Source organism: Micrasema longulum, unplaced genomic scaffold (assembly GCF_059751315.1).
Source record: "Micrasema longulum isolate JH-2025_06_02 unplaced genomic scaffold, ASM5975131v1 h1tg000498l, whole genome shotgun sequence".
NCBI lineage: Eukaryota > Metazoa > Arthropoda > Insecta > Trichoptera > Brachycentridae > Micrasema > Micrasema longulum.
Window position 1 is genome coordinate 131,491 of NW_028277695.1, and position 23,248 is coordinate 154,738.

General features: G+C 34.1%; 1 protein-coding gene and 1 long non-coding RNA gene across 4 annotated transcripts in view; both read right to left on the minus strand.

Annotated features, from left to right (window-relative positions):
- Positions 1-3,010: 3,010 nt before the first annotated feature.
- LOC148281093 (uncharacterized) lies at positions 3,011-6,641 on the minus strand. The gene is made up of 5 exons (XR_015822440.1): positions 6,228-6,641; positions 6,080-6,151; positions 5,870-5,988; positions 4,624-5,217; positions 3,011-4,281 (listed from the first exon to the last, which is right to left on the minus strand). It is a non-coding gene; the product is annotated as an uncharacterized LOC148281093 (long non-coding RNA).
- Positions 6,642-9,909: 3,268 nt separating this feature from the next.
- Positions 9,910-23,248, minus strand: part of cno (adherens junction formation factor afadin) — a 60,292-nt gene continuing 46,953 nt past the window's right edge. Inside the window, exons 22-32 of one of the 3 annotated variants that reach the window (XM_088227293.1) lie at positions 20,545-20,671; positions 19,513-19,647; positions 18,172-18,292; positions 16,229-16,479; positions 14,811-14,907; positions 13,637-13,745; positions 13,153-13,271; positions 12,143-12,313; positions 11,273-12,043; positions 11,067-11,167; positions 9,910-10,902 (exon numbers count right to left, since the gene is read on the minus strand). In XM_088227293.1, the coding sequence (XP_088083419.1) occupies positions 10,716-10,902; positions 11,067-11,167; positions 11,273-12,043; positions 12,143-12,313; positions 13,153-13,271; positions 13,637-13,745; positions 14,811-14,907; positions 16,229-16,479; positions 18,172-18,292; positions 19,513-19,647; positions 20,545-20,671 (2,189 nt within the window). In that variant the 3' untranslated portion in view covers positions 9,910-10,715. Of the gene's footprint in view, positions 10,903-11,066; positions 11,168-11,272; positions 12,314-13,152; positions 13,272-13,636; positions 13,746-14,810; positions 14,908-16,228; positions 16,480-18,171; positions 18,293-19,512; positions 19,648-20,544; positions 20,672-23,248 lie in introns of all 3 variants that reach the window. The other 2 variants (XM_088227292.1, XM_088227291.1) reach the window with 2 other exon arrangements.

The window sequence follows — 23,248 nt, forward strand, 5'->3', positions numbered from 1 at the left end:
TTTTTTAAGAAAGAGTAGGTATCAAAAAGAAATATTCTGTGTTAGCACGTTTTGCTTTTTTCAAAAATAGTTACTTACCATATTTGTATACACCATATGTCTAAGAAGATGGCAGATAAAGCTAGGCGCTTTGGATGGTCCTAGCTCCGAAAAAAACAATAGGGACACGACAAAGATGGATATCAATAGTGTGTAAAAAAATCATCACTCTAGTGCAGTGTTTCCCACGGTGGGGCGTACGCCCCACCGGTGGGACATAACCCCTCAGAGGTGGAGCACCACGCTTCAGAGATGAGACACGTCGGCATTCCACATATAAAGGGGAATACTCATTGGTCATACAAAAAAATACTTGAGGTGTACAAAATTGTAATATACGCCGAATTGTACTTAAAATAGAATGAAACCCGTTAGAATTTCAATAATTATCTTAAAACATAGCAACTGTGCAGGATGTAGCTGTAGATGTTATATTGGTACCGGACCCAAGGTGTATAATTGTATTGTGGTATTTTGATAGTACATTGTTATAGGTATGTCAATGCGCGGAAGACGTGTCAATAAAGGGTACCATACATGTATTTATTTAATTTGACTTAATTACATTTTCAATGTGTGTTTTGTTATAATTTCAGTTATAATATATATTATTAGAATAGGTTTTATTTAATTTCATTAGGGGTTCATATGTTTACAAACATATAACGAGATGATTTGAAAATTTACCTACTGTTTAAATAAAAAAGATGCCGGTAGGGCATTTGACTTTTGAAAAGACTACAGTGGAGCATGGCATAAAGAAGGCTGGGAAACACTGCTCTAGTGCAATAATTCAAAGAGAAAATATGAGTATACACTTGTATGAAGAAAAGTCCAACTGCACATTCCCTTAATAACAAAAGATGAGCAATAGTAATCTAATTTAAATTAATTAATAAAGTAAAAATCAAAAAATCTAATATGAAAACATAATTTAATGGACAAAAAAGCAGAAATCTTCTAGACATTCTTGAATTATTGTAAAATTAAATTAACAGAACAAAAAGACAGTAAGTATTGATTAATATTCTACAACATTAACAAAATAATTTATATACATATTTTGCATATTATTAAAGCGATAAAAATTTGAAAATTAACAAAAAACATTATGACTTTTTTATAACTGTTTTTCGTCTAATAATTTTGATGTGTATAGTATTAGTGTCAGTGTTTGATTTGGTGTTAACTATTTCACTTGCTTTAGATGACTTGCTTATTTTACTATCATCAGGAGTGTGCGGCTCCTTATCAACATCGATAGATTTATTTGGAGTAGAATCTGAGGCCAGAGAATTATCAGAAACATTATTTTCTAGGATAGCAGGTAAACCCTTGGAATGAGCAGAATCACTAGATTTTCTTTTAGATGCAATGGTAGACGAATGGGATTTTTTATGGGTATCGTTACTTTTAGTATCTGTCAGCTCCTTGGTTACAGAAACATTGGATTTATTTTTACTGTCACTTTTTGTTGCAGAGTGAGATTTTTTTTTACTGTCGTTAATTTTACTATTGGACACCTTCTCCGTCATAGAAACATCGCCAGATGTTTTTATATTTTTATCTATTGTATTTTTAGAAGTCGAGTGTGTCTTTTTACGACTGTCACTCGTTTTACTTTCTAATACTTCCGCAGTCACTAAGATACGGTCAATTTTATTTTTTGTATCGAGAATTTCACTTTTTTTTGCAGAATGAGACTTTTTATGATCATCATTAGTTTTACTATCTGATAGCTCCTTAGATACTGAAACATTATCAGATTTATTTATTGTATCTTGCCTGACACCTTTAAAAGTTGAATGTTTCTTTTTGTTACTGTCACTTGTGGTATTTTCTAAAACTTCTGTAGTCACTAAGATATTGTCAATTTTATTTTTTGTATCAAATGTTTCACTTTTTTTTGCAGAATGAGACTTCTTATGACCATCATTAGTTTTACTATCTGATAGCTCCTTAGATACTGAAAAATCATCAGATTTATTTATCGTATCTTGCCTGACACTTTTAGATGATGTGTGTAACTTTTTGTTACTGTCACTTGTTTTATTTTCTACAATTTCTGTAATCACTAATGTATTGTCAATTTTATTTTTTGTATCAAATATTTCAATTTTTTTTTCAGAATGTGACTTTTTGTGACCATCGTTAGTTTTACTATCTGATGGCTCCTTAGATACTGAATCATCATCAGATTTATTTATTGTATCTTGCCTGACACTTTTAGATGTTGAGTGTAACTTTTTGTTACCGTCACTTGTTTTTTTTTCTAAAACTTCTGTAATCACTGAGATATTGTCAATTTTATTTTTTGTATCAAATGTTTCACTTTTTTTTGCAGACTGTGATTTTTGGTGACCTTCGTTAGTTTTACTATCTGATAGCTCCTTAGATACTGAAACATTATCAGATTTATTTTTTGTGTCTTGCGTGACACTTTTAGAAGCTGAATGTGTTTTTTTGTGACTGTCACTTTTTTTAGTATTTGAAAGTTCATTAGTCACGGAAATATTATCATCAGTTAGATTTATAGTCTCAACTATGACATTTCTAGAAGCAGAATGTGACAGATTATGACTGCCATTTTTTTTGTCATCTAAAATCTCCTTAGATACAGTTACATTACTTTTGGTGTCAAGTGTAAGGGTTTTAGAAGACGAATGTGTCTTTTTATGAGTACTACTAGTTTTAGTGGGTAAAATCTCCTTGGTCATATTAACATCGTCTGTTTTGTTTTTTTCCTCATCTATAATATTTTTAAAAGTAGAATGTGATTTTTTATGACTATCACTAATTTTGATAAGTGGTTTATCTGTAGTGATTTCATTTGCTGAAATATCACTGGATTTCTTAGTGGAGTGGGTTGGCCCACTTTTATCTGAATGCGATTTTTCATAACTGTCAATATTTTTATTATCTATTACATCTCCAACCTTAGTTGTATCACTATGATTCTTTTTCGTTTCAATTTTGTTATGTTTTGAATGCAATTTCTTTTGATTTTCGCTTATTTTATGTGGTATTTCTGTAGCAGCCTCAGCTACAGAACTATTACAAGACTTACTTCTATCATCAATAGCATTCATGAAATCTAAAATAGGCTTATTAGTGGCAGAATTAGTATTAGTTACATTACCGAAAAGATCTTCAGTTGTAGAACCAGACTTTCTTTTAGTGTCTAATTCAGATTCTTTTGAAGTGTCCTTATCAGCTTTAGATTTCTTCTCTGTGTCAATTAAAGCAGTTTCATTGTCAGATCGCTTCTTTTTACTATCGATTTTTTCTGTTATATTTTTAGGATCCAAAATATCTACAGACTTTTTACTTGTGTCAGTTGGAGTTTTGGGAATTTCAGAAGTATAAAATTTAACTATCCTGGGTCGTTTAGTCAAGAATTTCTTGTCAGATTTGTGGCATTTTTCTTTTTGGTTACTTTGAAGGATGCTTCCAGTTGGTGTTTGAGAATCAACAGCTATCGAAGTATTACAATTTTCTCTTTCCAATGATATCGAATCATGAGGAATATCGCAAACATTCTGAGTGGAAATATCAATTTTGCTTTCTGGGTTGGCTGCAGTTTTATCACCGGTGTCCATATCTAAAATCTCGCCATCCTCTTTTTCCGAAAAATCGTAAGGCAGATATTTCGTTTTCCGGTTATTGGAATCTATATCAGTTTGCGGGACACATTTTATATTTTCTTCAATTATTTTGTTTTCACCATCTGAACTTTCTATGTTTAAAATATTTTCCATTTCTATTTGTTCTGTGACAGTATTAGAAACATTTTGTTTACAAGTAGAATTGGAACTTAATTTAGGTGCACTTTGGTTATCAGCCTTTATCATACAGTTAGTGCTATTAAGTGAAGCTCTGTTAGATTTACTCTCTCCTTGGTGATCATCAAATCTATTATATTTCTTACTGCAGTTGTCAATTTCATCAGAATCCCAACTATCTTTAACGGAAAAGTGTCTATTTTCATCACCTCTATGTTTAGACCTATAATATTCATCAGACCGATGCGAGTTATCGTGGCGCATTTTCTTCCTGTTTCTGGATCTAGACCTGGATCTGACTCGATAACTTCTACGATCTTTACTTCTATATGGGCTATGAGATCGCTTTGCCCCCCTCCTCGAAAATCTCTCTGTACTTCCAGGTTTAGAATATGAGTTTTTATCTCGTTTCATATCAGTTTCTCTTTCACGGCTCGATTCACTATTCCTTTGAGAAAATCTAAAAATGTAAATTTCAAGTAATTTATCATTTGAATTAATCCATACAAAATACAATATTAATCAGTAACACTAAATATAATTGAAAGAAATTATATTATGAAGTACTATTGCATAAAAAGTTTCAGGTTATCTAATAGTTTCAGAGCAAAATTTCTTTCAACTTTATCATCTATGAATTAAATTAAAATAATACAATAAAATAAATTTTAAGATAATTAAATGTTTAATTTTTATTGCTTATTTATGGTCCAATGTCAAGTTTCATAATCAAAATAAAACCTATATCTTTATTATTAGATTTTAACAATCTAAAAACAACAAGATTTTAATATTAACAAACCTAGATGGTGATGAGGGGAAAGCTCTCCTTTCAAAAGATTTAGCGGTTGATTGTTTTTCTGCTTCAGAATAATCCTTTTCAAATTCCATTTGTGTTTGCCTTATTCGTCGTTCTTCAATATCTCTAAATGATTTCCTTATCATTTCTTTTGATCTTTGACTCTGGTCATTAGAATTCATCTTTATGTTTTCATTTCTCATTATTGATGGCGAAGCGATTTCTCTAATATTGGGGTGCAAGTTTTGATTTTCTGGAAGGCTTCTATCTCCATCATAGGGTTTATTGGCGTTTGAGGTGATTGGCAACCTTCCTGGTTTCTGAATGAAAGTCGGTTCGCAGCTGGCATTAGTATTATCATCAAATTTGTTCATTTTATTCCGTACATTTGGAGTGCTATCCATTCTTCGACTTTGGTATATTTTTGATTTGTCAAGATTTTGGCGTCTGTAGTAAGGTGGATTGGCAGTATCCATATTTCCTGGAACATTTGTGTTTGTATCTTCCTTCTGTAAATTACCACCATTATCTGTATTACAGGGTGCTAAATTTATATCACTGCCGCGATTGTTTTTTCTAAGGATTAATTTATCCATTCTGAAATTAAAAAAAACAGAACTCGGTGAATTTCTTCTATTGTTTTTTGGTGAGATATTTGGTGCACTTACGTGTTGAACCGAATACTTTGAATATTCATTCTAAAAAACTCAGATTTCAAACATAGACAGTAAATATGTGTAATTTATAACTTAATTGTTAATATAATTAGGATTGTAAATACCATGATCAAGTAACATTGTAAACCATTGATGTCTGTGACCGAGGAGATAAAATGACATATGTTTTAAAAATCAAACAGTCTATAAATATTATATTATAATAAAATAAACATAGGAATATAAGATTTTAATATAAACCATTATTTTACTATTTAGACAATAATCCGGGAAACTATATACAGAAGGGGGGGGAAGAATACATAAAAACATAAGTAGAGTTATACCAGTCGACAAGATTACATGATTACATTTCGAAATACCTGAAGTTAACGTAATATTATTTAAGAAACACTTATAAAATGGATGTTGTCACTGTGGGACAAATGATCTGTACTAATGCAATTCCATTTACATAATTAGATCTGAATAAAAGATAGATATAATAATGTTTAAAGAGCAAATGTCCAAGATACAATAACTAGACAATAGTAACGTACTTATGTTTACATAATAACAATAAACATGCTTACTGCTCTCGCAAATCTGCTATTATCTTGTCCTTTCTTTGAACTTCTGAGCAAGACGTTTTATGTAAAGATGATATATTTTTCCGTAACTCTTTGGTTTCTTTCTCCAGTGCATTATATTTCTAAAAAAAATATTTATGTCAAACTAATAACCATTCCCAGTTTTTTAAAATACCAATTCGTGAAATATATTAAACATTAAAGTGGACTCACGGTTGAAAAAGATATTTTTTCATTTTCTAGGGCTGATATTTTTTCCAGTAACTTTGAGTTCTCTAGTCGTACCTAAAAAATGGCATAAGTTATATTTATAGCATTACGCATAACCTCAATTTTCGATCCCTAACACAAAACAACTTACTTTCTCGACTTCCTCGCCGAGGTCAAAGTGCTCTAAATCTCCGTAAATATCATCCATTATTCTTGCTTTAGCGTATATTATATAAGACTAAAATATATAATCAATTGTACTTAAACAAGCGTAAACATTAGCTATGTAACCAGCGCCGTAAGATATAAAATATAATTAGTTAACGAAACTCATTTCACAAATTACGAACATACAAAATTATTTCATGGTATTGTGCATCTGTTTATAATTACTATTCTGAGTAGTTGTAATGCTAAGTTTGCTTTAATTACGTTATGAAATTAATACCGCGAATAAGCTGACATTGACAACACCGAAGACAGAGATTTCAGATTATACACAAGCGAAGCCATGACAAAAACAACATAGACTAAGTTCATTTTTTTTTCTATGCACACCTATTATGCACTTTCTAAAATTGTCTTTGAATTATAACCTAAACCTTTGTCTTTATAGTACTTCTTCTTCTTCGTTTTTTCATGGCCTTTTCACATCTCTACTCGGGTGTTCTGGCCAGTGTCGAGTATTTTTTTTTTTTTTTTACATATATACACATGTGTTAGTAATAGTGTACAAGTTAGTATTTTAGTATTTAATATAATAGATACATATAATAATAAAACATATTTACAGCTTTACACCATTTACAATTAGATATTTACATAGGATTTTAAATACACGTTTATTGGGTGGGGACAGGAGAGTTAGAATATGAATAGGGAATGGGATATTAATATCAGAGAGGTCGGATAGGAAGTCAGGATAACAATCATTTATGGGGCATCCAAAAAAAATATGGTTTAAATCTTCCTCATCTAGATGACATTCGCAAATGGCAGAGTCCCGGACATGGATTCTGAACAGGTGAATTTTATCTTTATAGTAAATTGTAGTTGTAAAAAGTAAAATATATTAAATTGTCTTTGAATTATAACCAATCCAATAAACATTAATTCGGCAAGATTTTAAAGAAACATTTTTTTATCAAAGAAAATTTGACAATCTTGACATTATTGTCCGATTGTCGATTTTACCATGAATGCACCTACATGATTTCGGAGTCCCTCAATGTTGACCATGAGAAAATAAATAAACAGGGATCAAAGGGTTAGGACGTTCGGTGGAAAGGAAATAATTTGAAATTCGAAGAAAATTTTACTATTTATTCTTGTTTTATATTTACCTTTTTTGCAAATAGATACAGATTATGTTTTTGGTGAAACAAGGCATTTACTAGAAATACGAATAGGTGTATTTTGATTTTATTTCGAATATTAATCTTACTATTTTGTCAAATACTCATGCGGAATATTAATAATTTGAAATACTCCATTGCACAAAATTTCATGTTTTTCTTTGCTAGGCAAGAATTATTCAAACAAAAGGTCTTTAACCATTCACATCTGATTTTTTTTTCAGATTTAAAAAAATAATTAACCTTTAAAACTTTTTTTTTTACAAATATTTTTTTAATTATCTAGCGTTGTTTTAATCCTCTGTCGAGCGCACCAGTCTGACAGGCACAGGTTGGAATTTTTTATTACCCCCTCCCTGACAAAACAGCGAACAGCACCAGATCAAAGTGATCGTTGGGAAAAGTCGACATCAGGGGTCTAACACAACATTCGCACTCACCTTTCTGGAGTCGAAGGAAATGCAAGGAATGGTAAAACTGCATTTGAATGTTGGTCATTGTCAATATTCTTGAGAGTTGATTGTCAAATACACAAACCTGTACATTGACTCCAACAATGACCGATTTGCGAAAGAGAAAGACATCAAACCCACTGATGTAATCAAAATAAAGATTTTCGTCGACTTGTATCTAGCAGAACTGGAGAGAAGATGATGACATCGAAAAATTCAGCCTCGCGATGAATCTCAAACGGTTTGAGACACTTTTTTGTTGCCTTCATTTTGACGACTGAACAACCCGAACCCAAAGAAAAGAAGATGACCGCCTAGTCTTAGTTCTAGAAGTTTTTGACCAATTTGTGTAAAATTGCTAGAAGAGCTACACTCCTGGGGAGAATCTCACTATTGATGAAATGCTTCCAAGAATTCAAGGCAGATGTGGGTTTCAGCAATACATACGTCAAAGGGAGAAAAGCAAACACCACCTAGTTTGTGTTTCAGTGACGATAAAGGTTTGGTTTCCTACATCCTGAGGGAAAAAAATAAAGTTATCCTTGTACCAATTCCGTATGATGACAATGCAATTGATCCTCAATCTTAAGAGCAAATGAAACCAGAGATTATCCCTTTTTACAATTTGACCAAGAGTGGTGTTGATATAGCAGATCAAATGTGCCCTACTTACAGTGTGAGCCGGCCGAAACACCAAGCAGTGGCCAATGGTGATATTCTTTGCAATGTTGAATGTTGGTGGGATCAATTAACAAGTGATTTTTCTTTGGGAATAAACTTGAAACAAAACATAAAGAGTATTTCTGAAACAAATATTGATTTATTTATTATATATACGGCCTAAGCCAATTAAAGAAACTGAACAAAAAGAACATAAAACTCTGACAAACAAGGGCAATACAATATATGCAAGATATCACATTAACTGGAGATTTAACTCTTTCACAGATTTGATTGAACTCCTACGCAGAATAGAAAGAATATACCCCATGCCCTACACAAGTTCGGATTGAAATATTCCTCTCTAGGGTTAATCGAGAAAAATCACCATCCCCTTACGGTTCAAAGAGTGTAGATATGTTACATGTACTTCGGAGACGGGTGTGAGATGACTGTCTCAATATGAATGTCAAAATTGTCGTAAAGCTATATGCATGAGCCATCAAATTAATGTTGGTCTGCCAGCCTTGCTTTTCTTTGTACCAATACATTAATTCTGACTGAATATGGTTTTATTAACATTCATGTGCCACATAATATAACATATTATATCTCTATTTACCTCATTTTAATGCTTGGAAATGTTTATGTTTATGCTCGTTTCAACATTTGATTAGTTTTGTTTTATTACAATATTACTTATTATTTAGTGATTAAACTTTTTTTTCATCAAATTAAATTTATTGTCATATATACATTCCTTTAAAGGTCAGTGATTACTTTTGGGGATAAAATTAATATGCATAGTTAACAACGGCTATTTTCAAAACAGTGCCTGCCAGGCACATTGCGCCCGAACTCGGGTGGCTCAGAGGTGCGCCCGACGGAGGGTTAAAACAACTGTGGTGTAGAGGGGTAAAAATCTTATTAGTATGATAAGAAGCCTTCCTCTTCCATTATGATATATGGAGGCTGCCCTCGGTTGTATTTTTGTTTCTTTTTACATTAGCTCTGTCCGTTAATAGATTTTCAAAAATTTAATGAATTATTATAAATAGTTAGGGATAGAAAAATTCTACAATAATGTATAAACTTGAGGTTGCATAGTCATTCAAGAAGGAAAGGTAAAAATCCTGAAAAAGAAAGTCAAATGGACATAAGTCCGCCTCGTAATGTACTGGTTGACACATTCGCATGTCATGTTTGAGATCAAGAGTTCGATTCCTGGCAGGGTCGACATTAAATACTCGTTCAAAAGATGGCTTTACACTGCAATATTTCACTGTCTTTTGACTGGCATCTGAAGCATAAGACTGATAAGGAAATGTTAATGACTTTTAAACAGAGTAAAACAAAACACATTAGGGTTTTTTTATTTGTTTTATTTAATTATTAATAGTGCATAATATAATGAAGATTTAAAAAATATAATGTTGATATAATTCAATACTTTAATCTGGTGTTTTTACACTACTTCAAAATACCTTAATAAGAATTAAACGATACTTTTACTAGAATACATGTTCTATAATCAATCACCCTACTTGGCCTTTCAACTTATGGCAGATTAACAAATAAAATTATTACGTATAAATACAATAAAACATAAAGAATATATAAATATGGATTTAAGTTATATAATAACTTACAAATTACCGATACTGTCCTATTCCATAAATTAATAATTAATACAAAGGGAACACAATCTTCGGGATGGTGTTGAAGTCGGTAGATATAAATTTAAAAATAATTTAAGGGTAATAAAGTTCTAATGTAAAGCAAATGTTAACCACGAACTTACCTCACACATTCACAACAAGTATTGCCAGTAACTGGTCAGGGGGCCTCAGTAGTGAGGCGTAATCTATCATTAACAATCTCGCATCGTCTATCACCCAGTGATATGTTTAAAATTTGTTCTATTCAACAATAAATTTGTTACACAACATGTCCTTAAACAGACAAATATAACGCAAATTTTCTTATTTTGGATTTAAGACACTTTGGAAAATAACAAATTAAATATGGACGACTTATTCCAAGGATAAAAGACTACCAGGATCAGCTTGCTGCTAATCCTATCACTTATACTAACGGCAATACTAAGCGCCTCGAGTGACAAATGTTTACCGCTCGATTAATAGGAATGTTTAATTTGGTGTTTTGTTACGATCAATGTACCGCATCAATGTCTCGTTGGGCACGAGATATCTTTACTTTGTCTTTAGGGGTGTTACTCTCACCAGACTCCAGGGCGAACATCTTCATCTTCTCTTTGAATGACAACTTCTCAGGAATGGGGCTGCTGCCAGCTTGTTGCGCTTTCTGCTGCTCAGCCAGACGTCTTGTACGAGGATCTCTGTTTGTACCAAAAAACAGTTGTTAAACTTAACAGTATTCACAGTTAAATTGACATATAGGATGCAAAAAAAAACATACTTAATTAGTTAAACTACGATAGTCTTGGGTTTTTGCTTTAACTTTGTGCATGACAAATGTGTAAGTACTTCAAATGTTATTTACCGATAAACTTCTTGAGCTCCAATAACACCCGGGGTATGGTTAACAGTTCCAGTTGGAGTGGTGGGGCTCTGAAGCATACTTTCAGCTTCAGATATAAATTTCTGAAACAAACCAAATTATTAACATTATGAGTAATTACTTTGATAAAATATGCGTGTGTAATATAGGAAAATATTAAATTGCGTGAATATGAATTTCAAACTTACATCAGGATCTTCTCTTCCATGTGCATCGCCTGGAGAGAAAACAACATTGGGGGCAGAGTCAGTGTCAGGCGGAGCCGTGCGGTGGAAGCTCACTCTCTTGTCCCTCCCGGGTTCCGGAGCGGAAGTGATGCTAGAGCGCAGGGCTTGCTGGTGCGACATTACAGCGAAGGAAGAGCCTCTTTCCGGGGGAGGAGGGGCACTAAACTCCTCTTCGTGAGACCGGATATCGTATCTCTGAACTGCCTGCACATCACTCTCTGTTCTCTCATAACTGTCCACACTCATAGACAAAGATGATATGTTCTGTGATAAATGATTCACGGATGTGGTGTTGTTGTTAGAAGCATTGGCTTCAAACTTGGGTAAGTTTAAGTTCAAATTGTTATGCGCATAGTCCTGTTCATATTTTGCTGGCACCTTGTGGGCTTGTTCTGGGTATTTAAGGTTATTTGAATCGTACTTTGATAATTTGGCATCATATTTACTATTGACATTGTGATCATATTTGGCGTTGTCAAATTTTAAGCTTTGAGGGGCGGGTTTTGTTGCGAAGCTCGTGTTCTTTTGGGTTTTGTTTGGCGACTGCGGAGAGTTAGAGTTAAGATTGTCAAGTCTCAAGTTGGATTTCAGAATGGATTTGGGTTGGACAGGGGGTGATAAGGGAGTGTGAGGAATGAACTTGTTTTCTTGAGGCGCAGTGATATTCTCTCGCTTTTGATGAGATGCATTATCCTGCGATTCATCGGACATCTCTTGGGATTGCTCCTGCATCTGTAAAGTGAAAAATATTGTAGTTATAAAAATAAATATATATATATATATCCGTAAGTACAAAATGGAAGTGTAGGAAGTGTAGAAACTAACCCTGACCTTGTCATCTTCTTCAGTCTGTGCCTCCTGAGCCCGGCGCTGGAAGTCTCGCTCCAGAGTGAGAGCGCGCAGCTGTTGCTCCTGCTGAGGACTGCGTTGCTCTAGCGCTTGTAAAGCTCCGATCTGCTTATCTCTCCATACCCGTGCCGCAAGTCTGCGTGCCTCTAACTCCTAAAACAAACAAACACAGTAATAAAATAACTGCTTTCCGATTCCTATATTAAACATAGTTAAATATTATTTTATAAATATGTAAGTTAAATCGGTCAATTTTTTGATAATATTAAACAGATAAGTGGAGTTGTATCGTAGCATCGATAGTGACGGTGTGTCTTTAGTTAAAGGGGATACAATTTTTATGTCAATAATATTATTTCAGTTTTTTGTAGTGGATTATTTATTACTAGACAAAGAGGGAGGAACGTTTTTTTTTTAATGATTTATTTTTATTGAATTTTTGTTACTGTTTTATTTTTCACTTTTTTTGTTGTTGTTTTTACTTCATCTTAGCTGTCAGCATGGTGGGTCCTGGGGATCCTTCTGATCTCGAGCCTAGGAAAAAACCTATAGCACCTAGTTCCCCTGACATGCAATCATGCAAACTTCCCCTCTTCCCTGCTCCCGATTTTTCCTCTCCATTATTTACCTATTCGAATAATGCCCCTGGACCATTTTCATATGTTAAACGGAAAAGCTAAAATGTGTCATTTGAAACGGTTTGCACAGTGTCTCAAGTTTTTCATGCCCAGAACTGGCCTGACCAAAAAATATAAAGCATAAATGCTATAATAATTCTTCAATACTGATTTTACACATCTCACAGCATATTTTTTTCTGGAGTAAGTTTTGTGGTTTCCTTCACACACATTTTTAAACACTTCTGATTTTTGTTTGCAAGAGCCAAAATCACTCGCAAACGATTGAAAAAAAAACAGTTAAGTGATACACTAATACCAGAGTAAAAATAGACTTTCTCATTGCTCTCTGTTGATTATCAATGATTATTTTACCTTCTCCCTTTCTTCTCGATGCCAGGGGTTGGAGAGTGCGGAGGGAGGGGCAGCTGCAGCAGGGTGAGGGTAGAGCCCTACAGCGGGGGGCTCTGATGAACTGGCATGGTAACTACCAACTAAAATATTGTAGAAGAAAAATTAATTACAGACAAAAACTACATAAATGACGGAACACTATTGAGAAATATAGTCTGTCGAAAAGAGACCACCGGTGTTCTTATGGCTTTTCTCTTTTGGTAACACTTTAAAAACAGCATTACCGAAATAGAACGTCATGACCTTATCATTTCAGAACAGATAATCATAAATATAACGTAGATAGTCACATTATTGTACATGTACTACCCATGACCAGCTTTTGCCAAAATTAGGTAGGTATAGTGAGAAAAAAACTTTCTTGAAAAGTTGACTTAACATGACTTCAAAAAAGATGCAACAGAGACATATTTATACATAATTTATTATTGGATCAACAATTTACCTTCATCCCCTTGATAGTGAGGGTAGAGAGGGTGGGTGTCAGTGGGGGGAAGTGGGGGACCTTCCGGCATATCCTGTGATATTTCACCGGAAACACCTCTTTTCATTCCCTGTGAAAAATGTAAAAAAATCCTTAGACCCAAAATAAAAACTATTAAAAGAATATAAATACAGTGGTGCCTCGCATAACGAACGTCTCGCACAGCGAACGCTGCACACAACGAACTTCCTTTTCGTTCATTTCACGATTCATACAACGAACTTCGCTTCACACAACGAAGTCGCCCACTTCACACGATCACTGCCGATTTATTCCTTCCGCGCAGGCAGTCGTTAGTCACTGAGCAGTACGCTTAACTTACGCACGTGTCGCAGCAATCGTTGAAGAGGATGTAGAGGAGCTTATTGAGGAACACAAAGAAGAGCTGACAACTGAAGAGCTCCAAACACTTCTGGCCCAACAACAGGACAATGCTCAAAGGGAAGCGTCATCTGATAACGAGGAGCAACAATCAAACAATCAACCAATTCCAACTGCTGACATCAAGAACATCCTGGTCAAATGGAAAGCAGTTCAGGAGTTTACCAATGCCCACTATCCGGATTCCGCTGAAGCAAACAGGATCAACGACCTGTACTCCGATACTCTTGTTCGTTATTTCCGGCAGATGTTGAAGAAATGAGAGAAACAAACGACTTTGGACAGGTTTTTCACTGCACCATCGGCCAAAAAGCGGAAAATGGATGAAGATGTGCAAGATTCGATTATTTCTTAAAATTAAAAAATGTGTGTTTTTTTCATTATGTTTTTAGATGTATCTAAATAAAAATATTAACAAAAAATTTATCTTTTTTTTATGTCATCTTACCATATTTTATGCTACAGAACGAATTATTTTTTTTAACATGTATTGTTATGGGAAAACGCGTTTCACATAACGAACTTTTCGCATAACGAACTTGCTCCTGGAACGAATTAAGTTCGTTGTGTGAGGCACCACTGTAATATTAAAGACCAATTTTAAAATGAAATCACTACTACGTACTACCATTGTGCCATTTCCCCGTAGCGGTAGGTAGAGAACGGAACTCCACACGCGTCTATCCTGTTTTGCATTCCTAGCTTCTTCCACATTCGTGCATATAATATTTTGAATTATCAAGAACATTTTTACCTGAGGTTTAGGAGCAACAGGGGGCTGTTGTTTCACTGGTGACATGGGATGATTTTGTTGCATTTGCATATTAGGATCTTCAGTGCCATATTGGGATCTGAAAGTAAACAAAATTTTTCACTATTTTTTTGTTAGGTGTCTAAAACATTGATTTTATTTTTTATCAAAACTTTTAAGTTCAAACAGCACTACGGTGTCGCTGCACTTCAGCATTTTCACTTCAAAATTTTGTAGAGTGCCGTGCAGTGTAGCGCAGCTGTAGTACTGTTTGTTTCATCCAGAACAGTGAAAATAATATTTCTTATTGCAGTGACATGCCGCACAGTGCCGCTCTAGTACGGTTTGACCTTTAGCTTATATATATGTACTTTTTAAAAAAATATATGGGTACATTGTCTGGATTTGACTAAAACTACAATAACTATAATTATAAATAAAACTAAAACTAGATATTAGATACAAAAAATGTTTTCTTATGTGCGGTAAAAATTAGAGCATTCAATTGTACTACAAAGTTTCTTAAAAATGTACAATTTTTTTAAATATATATATAATAAACACCAACTACTTCGAACGATGTCACTAATTCACTTAGAATCAACCAACAATAAGAGAGTCGTGAAAGATTTCCAGTTTACAATAAGAGAACAGACCAATAGGCAGAACTGACCGAGAAGGAGCGGAAGAGAACTTGAGACGTCACACGCGATTTCAGAAATACAAAACATTAAAAAATCATAGCGCTGATAATACGATACGATACATAAAATTTTTACATTTTTTTTAAGCTTAGTTTAGTATTCTATTAACAAATAATAAAATATTTTTAAAAAACCACCGACCATAAACCTCCTCATTAGCCTTATTAAACATAATATAAAAAAGTAGGAATTGGTAAAAATCAAAACTACTTCTGATTTAACTCTGGCAAAAACTAATTATAAGTGGCTTGTTATGGTGATTGGTTCATAAGAGGAACAGCAGCGCCCTCAATTATTTATTTTCATTTTTTAAGAGATTGCACTTATAATATGGTATTTTCACTCGGGGGGGATATTCAATTTAACCTCAGAGTAGTAACGCACCACAGCTGCAGGGGACGGCATTCCACTCCATTGCCCAGGACAAAAACATTGCAAATTTTTGGTTTGGTTTAACAACAGACGTGTGACGACTGTTTCGTGGCTGCGCTTGCGATTCTCGACCTGAGTACCTGCGGCCCATGGTTTTGCTGTAAACCGCGAATCCGCGAGTGACACATTTATTTTAAAGTCGGTAATGCCGGCATAAATAAAAGGACGCGTACACTATATAATATTGTTGTCTTTACTTCTTTCCCCTCTCACAAAATTGAAGCCTTTTCCAGCAATGGAAGATTTCTTACTGAGGTAAAAGTGATAATTTGTAATAATACTAACCTGTTAATTTGAGGATTGGAGTTGACGAGCTGATGTGGTGTTTGGGGTATGTGTTGGGTGTGTGTTCCATGTGGTGTATGTGGTGTATGTGGTCCGTGTGGTGGGTGGTGGCCATGTGCTGTGTGCGGTGTGTGCGGTGTGCGCGGACTCGCGGGAGGCCCACCCTTCCACGACTTATCCACACTCATGGAACTCAGATTGGGGTTGTAGCTGTCGTTCACATTCGGCATACTAGGATATCCTCCATGCAACTGCAAACAAAGTTTCACAACACATTGCAATATAATTTATAATAAATAAATAATGTAATAATAAATTACATCAAATAGTTCGGTTTTTTTCTATTTTTTAAATAAACTTTTCAGCGAAACATTTTTGAACACTTGACAGATTTGACCAAGAGTGTCTGAGATGCAAAGTTTTTTCTATACTGACGAGCACGAGACTCGTTTGGGCAAATCCTGTTTCTACTTATTGGGAGCTTTCCTCCCGAGCGTTGTTTGAGCAGATGTTGTTTTAATTGTCGCGGGCTCTGGATCAAGAGGTCCGAGGTTCAATCCCCACTCTACTACAATTTGTTTACCATAACACAGTTATAGTATTGTGCGAATCAATGGAACAAGTAATTTTTGTAATTTTTTAAATATAGCAACACTCATATGTCAATTTAACAGTCGTTTAGCGCCAAATATTATGACTTACAGTTCATCAATCCTTTGGGAGCTCATATTGGTGTTTGTTGGTGAACTATCTGTTGTTTTTTTTTTACATTCTCTCAATAAAGGACTAACTTTATAAATTGCTTGCATATTAGACAGTGTTTTTGAGTTGGTTTTAATCATGGATATCACGCCGAGGAACAGAGAAAAGATTATAACCTTAAGTGAACATACATCAATGACTTAGAAGAAGATTGCAAATGAATGTTTTGTGAGTCAGGGAGCAGTTAGCAAGATTATTAGAAAAGAGAAACAGGGTCAGTTGAAACAAAGAGTATTGGGAAATGTGGAAGAAACCGGAAAACTAGTGTCTGAGATGAAATACCTTTAACCGGAAATAGTAATTTAAACCCCAGAAAAACAAGTTACAAACTTCAACAAGATTTGGCAGTCACTGGGGTGATGATACATGAGTCAAAAGTACAAAGAAGACTCATTGAATCTGGAAGAAAAGCAATTCGACTTCAGAAGAAACAACTCCTGACGGCACGCATGATGAAGCAAAGGCTCATTTGGGCTCTAAAATACAGTAAAACCCAAGCAAGAAAAAAAGTGTAAAACTGAGGAAAACAAAAAAGTGTGGAAGTTACATTATGATTCACATAATAATTTGTACAGAGTGATATCACACTAAAGGCAGCCTCTGTGGTGTAGTGGTTAAGACGCTTGACTCACGCACGGAAGGTTCCGGGTTCGATTCCCGGTGAGAACACAAAAATTGAAATGTGATTTTTCTCAAGCCTGGGTGCTCTGTGATGTAATTCACCACTGTAATTAGGCCTCCTGGCCTGTTGTGGTGCAAAAAAAATAAAATGTAATGTAATGTAAAGGATTATGCAAACAAGGTATAATCATTCCCTCGTCTACACCCAACAGTTTATAGGGCACTGCTTTAAATTCATCAGCGATCATTTCTGAAGGCAATATTATCAGTCTTATGCTTCAGGCAATCCAAGGACTATAAAACCCACCTTAAAAAGATATTCCTCATTGATCTTGTCGGGAATCGAGACCACAGACATGGTTAGCAAAACTAACCAGTACATAATGCGACAGTTATATTTCTACTCATTTGATAGAATCCACTTGATTTCCTGAGTAGCCATCGAGTCATAAACAGTCTGGTTTCTTCTATACGGATTATATATTTGATACCACGGAAAATTGAACCTAGAACCCAGTGTGTGAGAAGAAAGAGAAATTGTGAAATTATTTAGGACGTACCTGTGTTGTGTTTTGTGGTCCAGGTGAAGTCAGGTAAGCTGACTGGGGTCGGGGAGTTCCTTTCATCTGTGGTGGGCCTTGGTAGTCTCCAGCACTAGTCCCCTTCACCAAGGTAAGGGCTCTATAAAATAAATTATTCATTACGACTTTAGCCGGTCACCATCCCACAGCGAAAATTACCGGGCGAGATAAAAGAACAGTAGGGTGGACTGATTAATAATTCATTTTTTAATTATTTCATCCATCAATAGGCAGGTAAACACACGAAACATTACACCATGAGGCCGACTAATATCTTTTAACAAAGTTTTCACACGCGAGTAGAAAATAAATAAATAAAACCAAAAAAGAAAATAATAAATAGGTGGATTGGCGCGATACATGTGAAACAGGCCCGTACATGACAGACACATTCAATCATTTATAGAATAATTATATATAATTATTAATTATGCTATGCGCACTGCTGTATTTGAATATATCATCAATTCAAAAGTAAAAATCTTCAGGTCAAATTATTAACATATTTATTTCAGAACAAAATAAAACAGGATAATTGTGTTAAATCAATTTGATTGACTGAAAAAATTATATATTTTTTTTAATATTAAATTTGTTTTGAATTGGAATTCAATAAATAATATACTTCATGGTTACGCACTAGTCAAGCGAAATTTAAAAAAAAAGCATACTGTAAGTACCATATTAAACTACTGAGATGGATAAGTTTTAATAGGGTCTTTTTTAATTTTTTTTAACGGTTTTTTTTTTTAAATAAGCAAAAAAATTACAATGGTAACAGTACTATTATTTTTTTCCGTACGACCTTGGATACATTTTCTATAAAGGTCTAAAATAACATTAATTACCTAAAAACGAGACATTTCACACCCTATGGGACAAATGGCACATATTGTGTTACTGCGCCATACTTGTATGCGATGTTTGTTAAAAGCGGGGCATGACGTGTAACGTCTAAACATGATGCAACTTGCGAGCAATATTTTAAATATCTATGGATAAATATATTTTATTATTTAACCAAAATACTAAGTGATTATTTCCTCATGTAGAATTCTCACATCCGATAAAATAAATACAAAAAATCTCATTGTTTAAAAATGACAATAATATTTTATGTCAAGGGTGGCTAAGAGAAGTATTAGATTTGAATTTAGACAATCTATCTGAATCGACACAATTATTTAATAAATATCTTTTCTGTTGGCATTTAGCGTTTACATCATTCAATCAGTATTGAAAGTGTCAATTTTTGTACGAGTCAAAGATTTAAAAAAACATAAAATGGTTGTGTAAGAAATAATGAATAGTAATAATGACCTGTCTTGAGGAGCGGAGTTCTTGTATGTGCTGAGATTCTGGTAGAAGTTATTGGGATCCGTGTGTTGATGTGATGGTTGATTGATTCTTCCCCTCAATCCAGCCATGGCTGGTATACTATTGCTGGATGATGTCCTGAAAACATGAGAAACATACATAACAAACAGAAGGGATTGCTACAACCTAATAATTTATACGAAGGCACAATAATCTATAGTAATTAAGTTTAACTAGAGATAGAGGAAGGTTTTAAAAAGGAAATATGAGGCTAGATAATTTACAGGACTTATGACGTGTCTTACAGGGGCAAAATAGTGAATGTTACACATTGTGTATGACAACTTAATTCAACCAGTCAAAAGCCCTGTAAATGCCTATATTTCAGGTTTTCAGGTAGGTTTAACATTTTCACTAGGTTTTACATCTCTATCAACAAAATTTAGTCCTTATTTATTTATTCTCTTATATAATGTTACTACATGGGACCCTTGTGCTGTGGTGAGTAGGGCACTCACAATTATTTACGATTCACAAATAAAAATAAATAATATATAACTTTAATTCATCCCGGAGAATAAAAGATAAGACTACAAATGAGGGAAAAAAACTCATCATACGAGAGTTTAAAATTGCATAACAGATATCTGAGGAAATAAAAGAAATAGCTAAAAATATTGTAATCAATTTTAAAATTAGATGTGATGTAAATTGAATGTTTATATTCATTCTTAAGATATTTATGAACTAACTTAATAAAGCATAAATAAATACATATACTATTAGTTCAAAAATAGATAATAACAATAGGTCATGATTATTATTGATAACTAATAGATGCAGTTTTCTTAAAACAAAACTTAAGCGAAATAAAAAAAATATATGCATGCACAATATTTTTATGCACTAAAAGCAAACGCAAATTAATTTGTTCTTCTTACTGCTATCTGTGCCAATGTTTCATGGGGCACTGAATATTGATAAATCAAATGCAGTATATTTCGAAAAGTTGTTACATTTGTGATAAATAAATACCTGGAGTATCCGGGATTGAAGACTTCGTGTAATGCTGGAACACTCTTAGATGACTTCACAGTTGCATGTGGCGGTCCTTCTGCCTCTACAGTCGCTGGAAGATCCCTTTCTGACATGCGCCTAGGACCTACGCAATCATAGTGTATGAGACACTGGTTTTAAAAACTTCATCTTCTAAAACATGCAGTTATTATTTAAAAATCAAATAATTTAACTGAAAAATATTGACATCAATTTCTAGTTAGAAAAAATACATAAATTTGTTTATCGGTTGCTGTTATCACCGTTACCAACTTTCACTGAGTGAAATTTGGTAGCAAAACACAAAACATTTAGTTGATCTGTGGAAAAATTTATAGATCACTGACTGACGGGTCGGTTTAAAATATTAGGTAAGTTTTGCTACTAAAAACTTGATGGTATTTTTTTGTTTACCCTCTAAAAACATCTCAAATGTATCTATGAAAAACCAGTAGAATTCGGCTCAAATTCAGTAGATTCTCATAAAAATTGGTAGATCTTATGAACAATTGGCAGGGTTGGCAACACTGGCTATTATATATAAAAGAACCAATAAAAAGTTTTACCCGGCTTTCACACTGAAAGCCAGAGTAGACAGATGCAGAAATAAGTGACAATTATTTTGACAAATACATCTCTACATGCCCACAACGTAATGAGCTTATCCCGTGTGACATTTTGTATGTGCTATATGCAGAAAAACGAATAATACAAATAAATAAAAAACAGACTAACATACTTGTATTATGATTTTGAGTATAAAAGATACTACATATTTAAATTTCTTTGGACTAGTTCCTTTCCCTATAAGACTAACCTACACACTTAATACTACATGATAACATAAGCACTTAAATATCCTAATAAATTGTGCATAAATAAAAATAATAAAACAACATTTATAATTGCTGAAATAAAAATAAATAGTGCACCAAAAGAAATGGCATTCCGTAAATCATAAAAATATCTATTAACATGTAAGCGTCCAAGAGAGATGGCTTACTGCTGTGTAGACCGTGCCTCTTATCTGTCCTGTAGTGACCGTACACAGCCTGCGAGTGTGTGCGTGTAGGTGTGGGCGGACGGTCCCGTACATTCTTCCTTTCGCTGCGCATGCTTATCATGATGTGGGGTTCGTTTTTTATTAAATTAGGACAACTCCTGTGAGTATCCGAAAGGTGTTTTTTGTCAATATAATAAATATTTGAGTCCCTTTTTAAATTGACACTTTTTCCTCCGTACCTGTCAGGCCAATTTTTCTTGGTATTGGACTTTTTCTTGATTATGTATGAATCTGGAAATTTTTTTCCACTTTGTTCGAGATGCTGAGTTGTCTTTATGTTTGGAGTGGATTTGACATAATTGTTTCTTAAAATTTTGGACTCTGTGGATACATTAATTAGCTTATCCAAACTAGAAAATTTTTTATTTAGCGGAAATCTTTTATCCTCGTGCATTTGGTTCATTCGTAAACATGGTTTTAATAAATTCTTATTATCTAATTGGTGTTCTTTTTTAATATTATTTTTACATAATGTAGTTAAATTATTCTGGTCCTCGGGGAGTTCCGCATCATGAGAATCATCAATATCGATGTTCTTAGTGCCGTACTTGGACCAAACTTGTAATTGCTTCAGTAGACGTTTATGCTCATCGGGGGATAATGAGTTCTTAGAATCTAGATTAAAGTAATTTTCGTTGCTCCCATCAGGAACGTTAGTTAAGCTCTGGCTCAAAGGTCCGGTATTCCGGCTATCACATTTCAAGGGGGAAGTTTCTCGAAAAATATTGGGACTAGATTGAGATTTTCTCTTTAAACTAGTTTTATAGGTAAGACAAATTTTGTCAAAGTGCCCGACGAGGGCTCTCACTTTTCCGCACCCGAGCTTTAAATCATCAGTATGCCGCCAGTCTTCTTTTTTTGGCATTTCTCCTTTTAATGAATTCGGTTCATAGACAAACAGTTCTTCACCTGCTGTGTGAGAGGTCGCTATCTGAACCGCAGACAACATTGATTTCTTACCTAAACTTACTAAACTATCATTTGAATGTTTACGATTACTACACGAAACATCTGCTAGTTTGGTGCTCATGCTGTTTAATTCTGCCTTAGCCTTGTCAACATTTTTCCTTTCTCGGGAAACCCTTTTATCCTCAATATTCTGCTTTTTATTATGGTTAGAATTAAATTTATACTTAGTCCCGACATCAATACCCGCATTTTCAGATTGTATATCTACATTAATACTTTGAGAATTTTTAAATTTGTACCCAAAATTGGTCCTCCCTTTTTCTGGTGATGGTAGTGTGGAGTTTTTCACCACACTTTTAACATCGCAATGGCTCCTTCTTCCTAAGGATCCGCGAGTCGAAGTCACGGAGTCGGAAAATAATAATCTAACAGTTGCGACACAATCGTTTTGAGAAGCTTTGTCCTGCATGCAAGTTTTGTGTTCAAAAATTAATGGTTCTGAATCAGTTTCATCGATGTAAGGAATTTCATCGGAGTCATCGATGCACATTTTTCTATCGGGAATTCCCACCTGGGTACCCACATGGTGGCATTCCAGATCTCGGGCTTGGGAATGATAATCAGCGCATTCCGCGCAATCTGAACTGTAGGAGTGGTTGATGCAATCCACACATTCTTCCTTATGGTAAATATTATCTGTCGATCCATCAG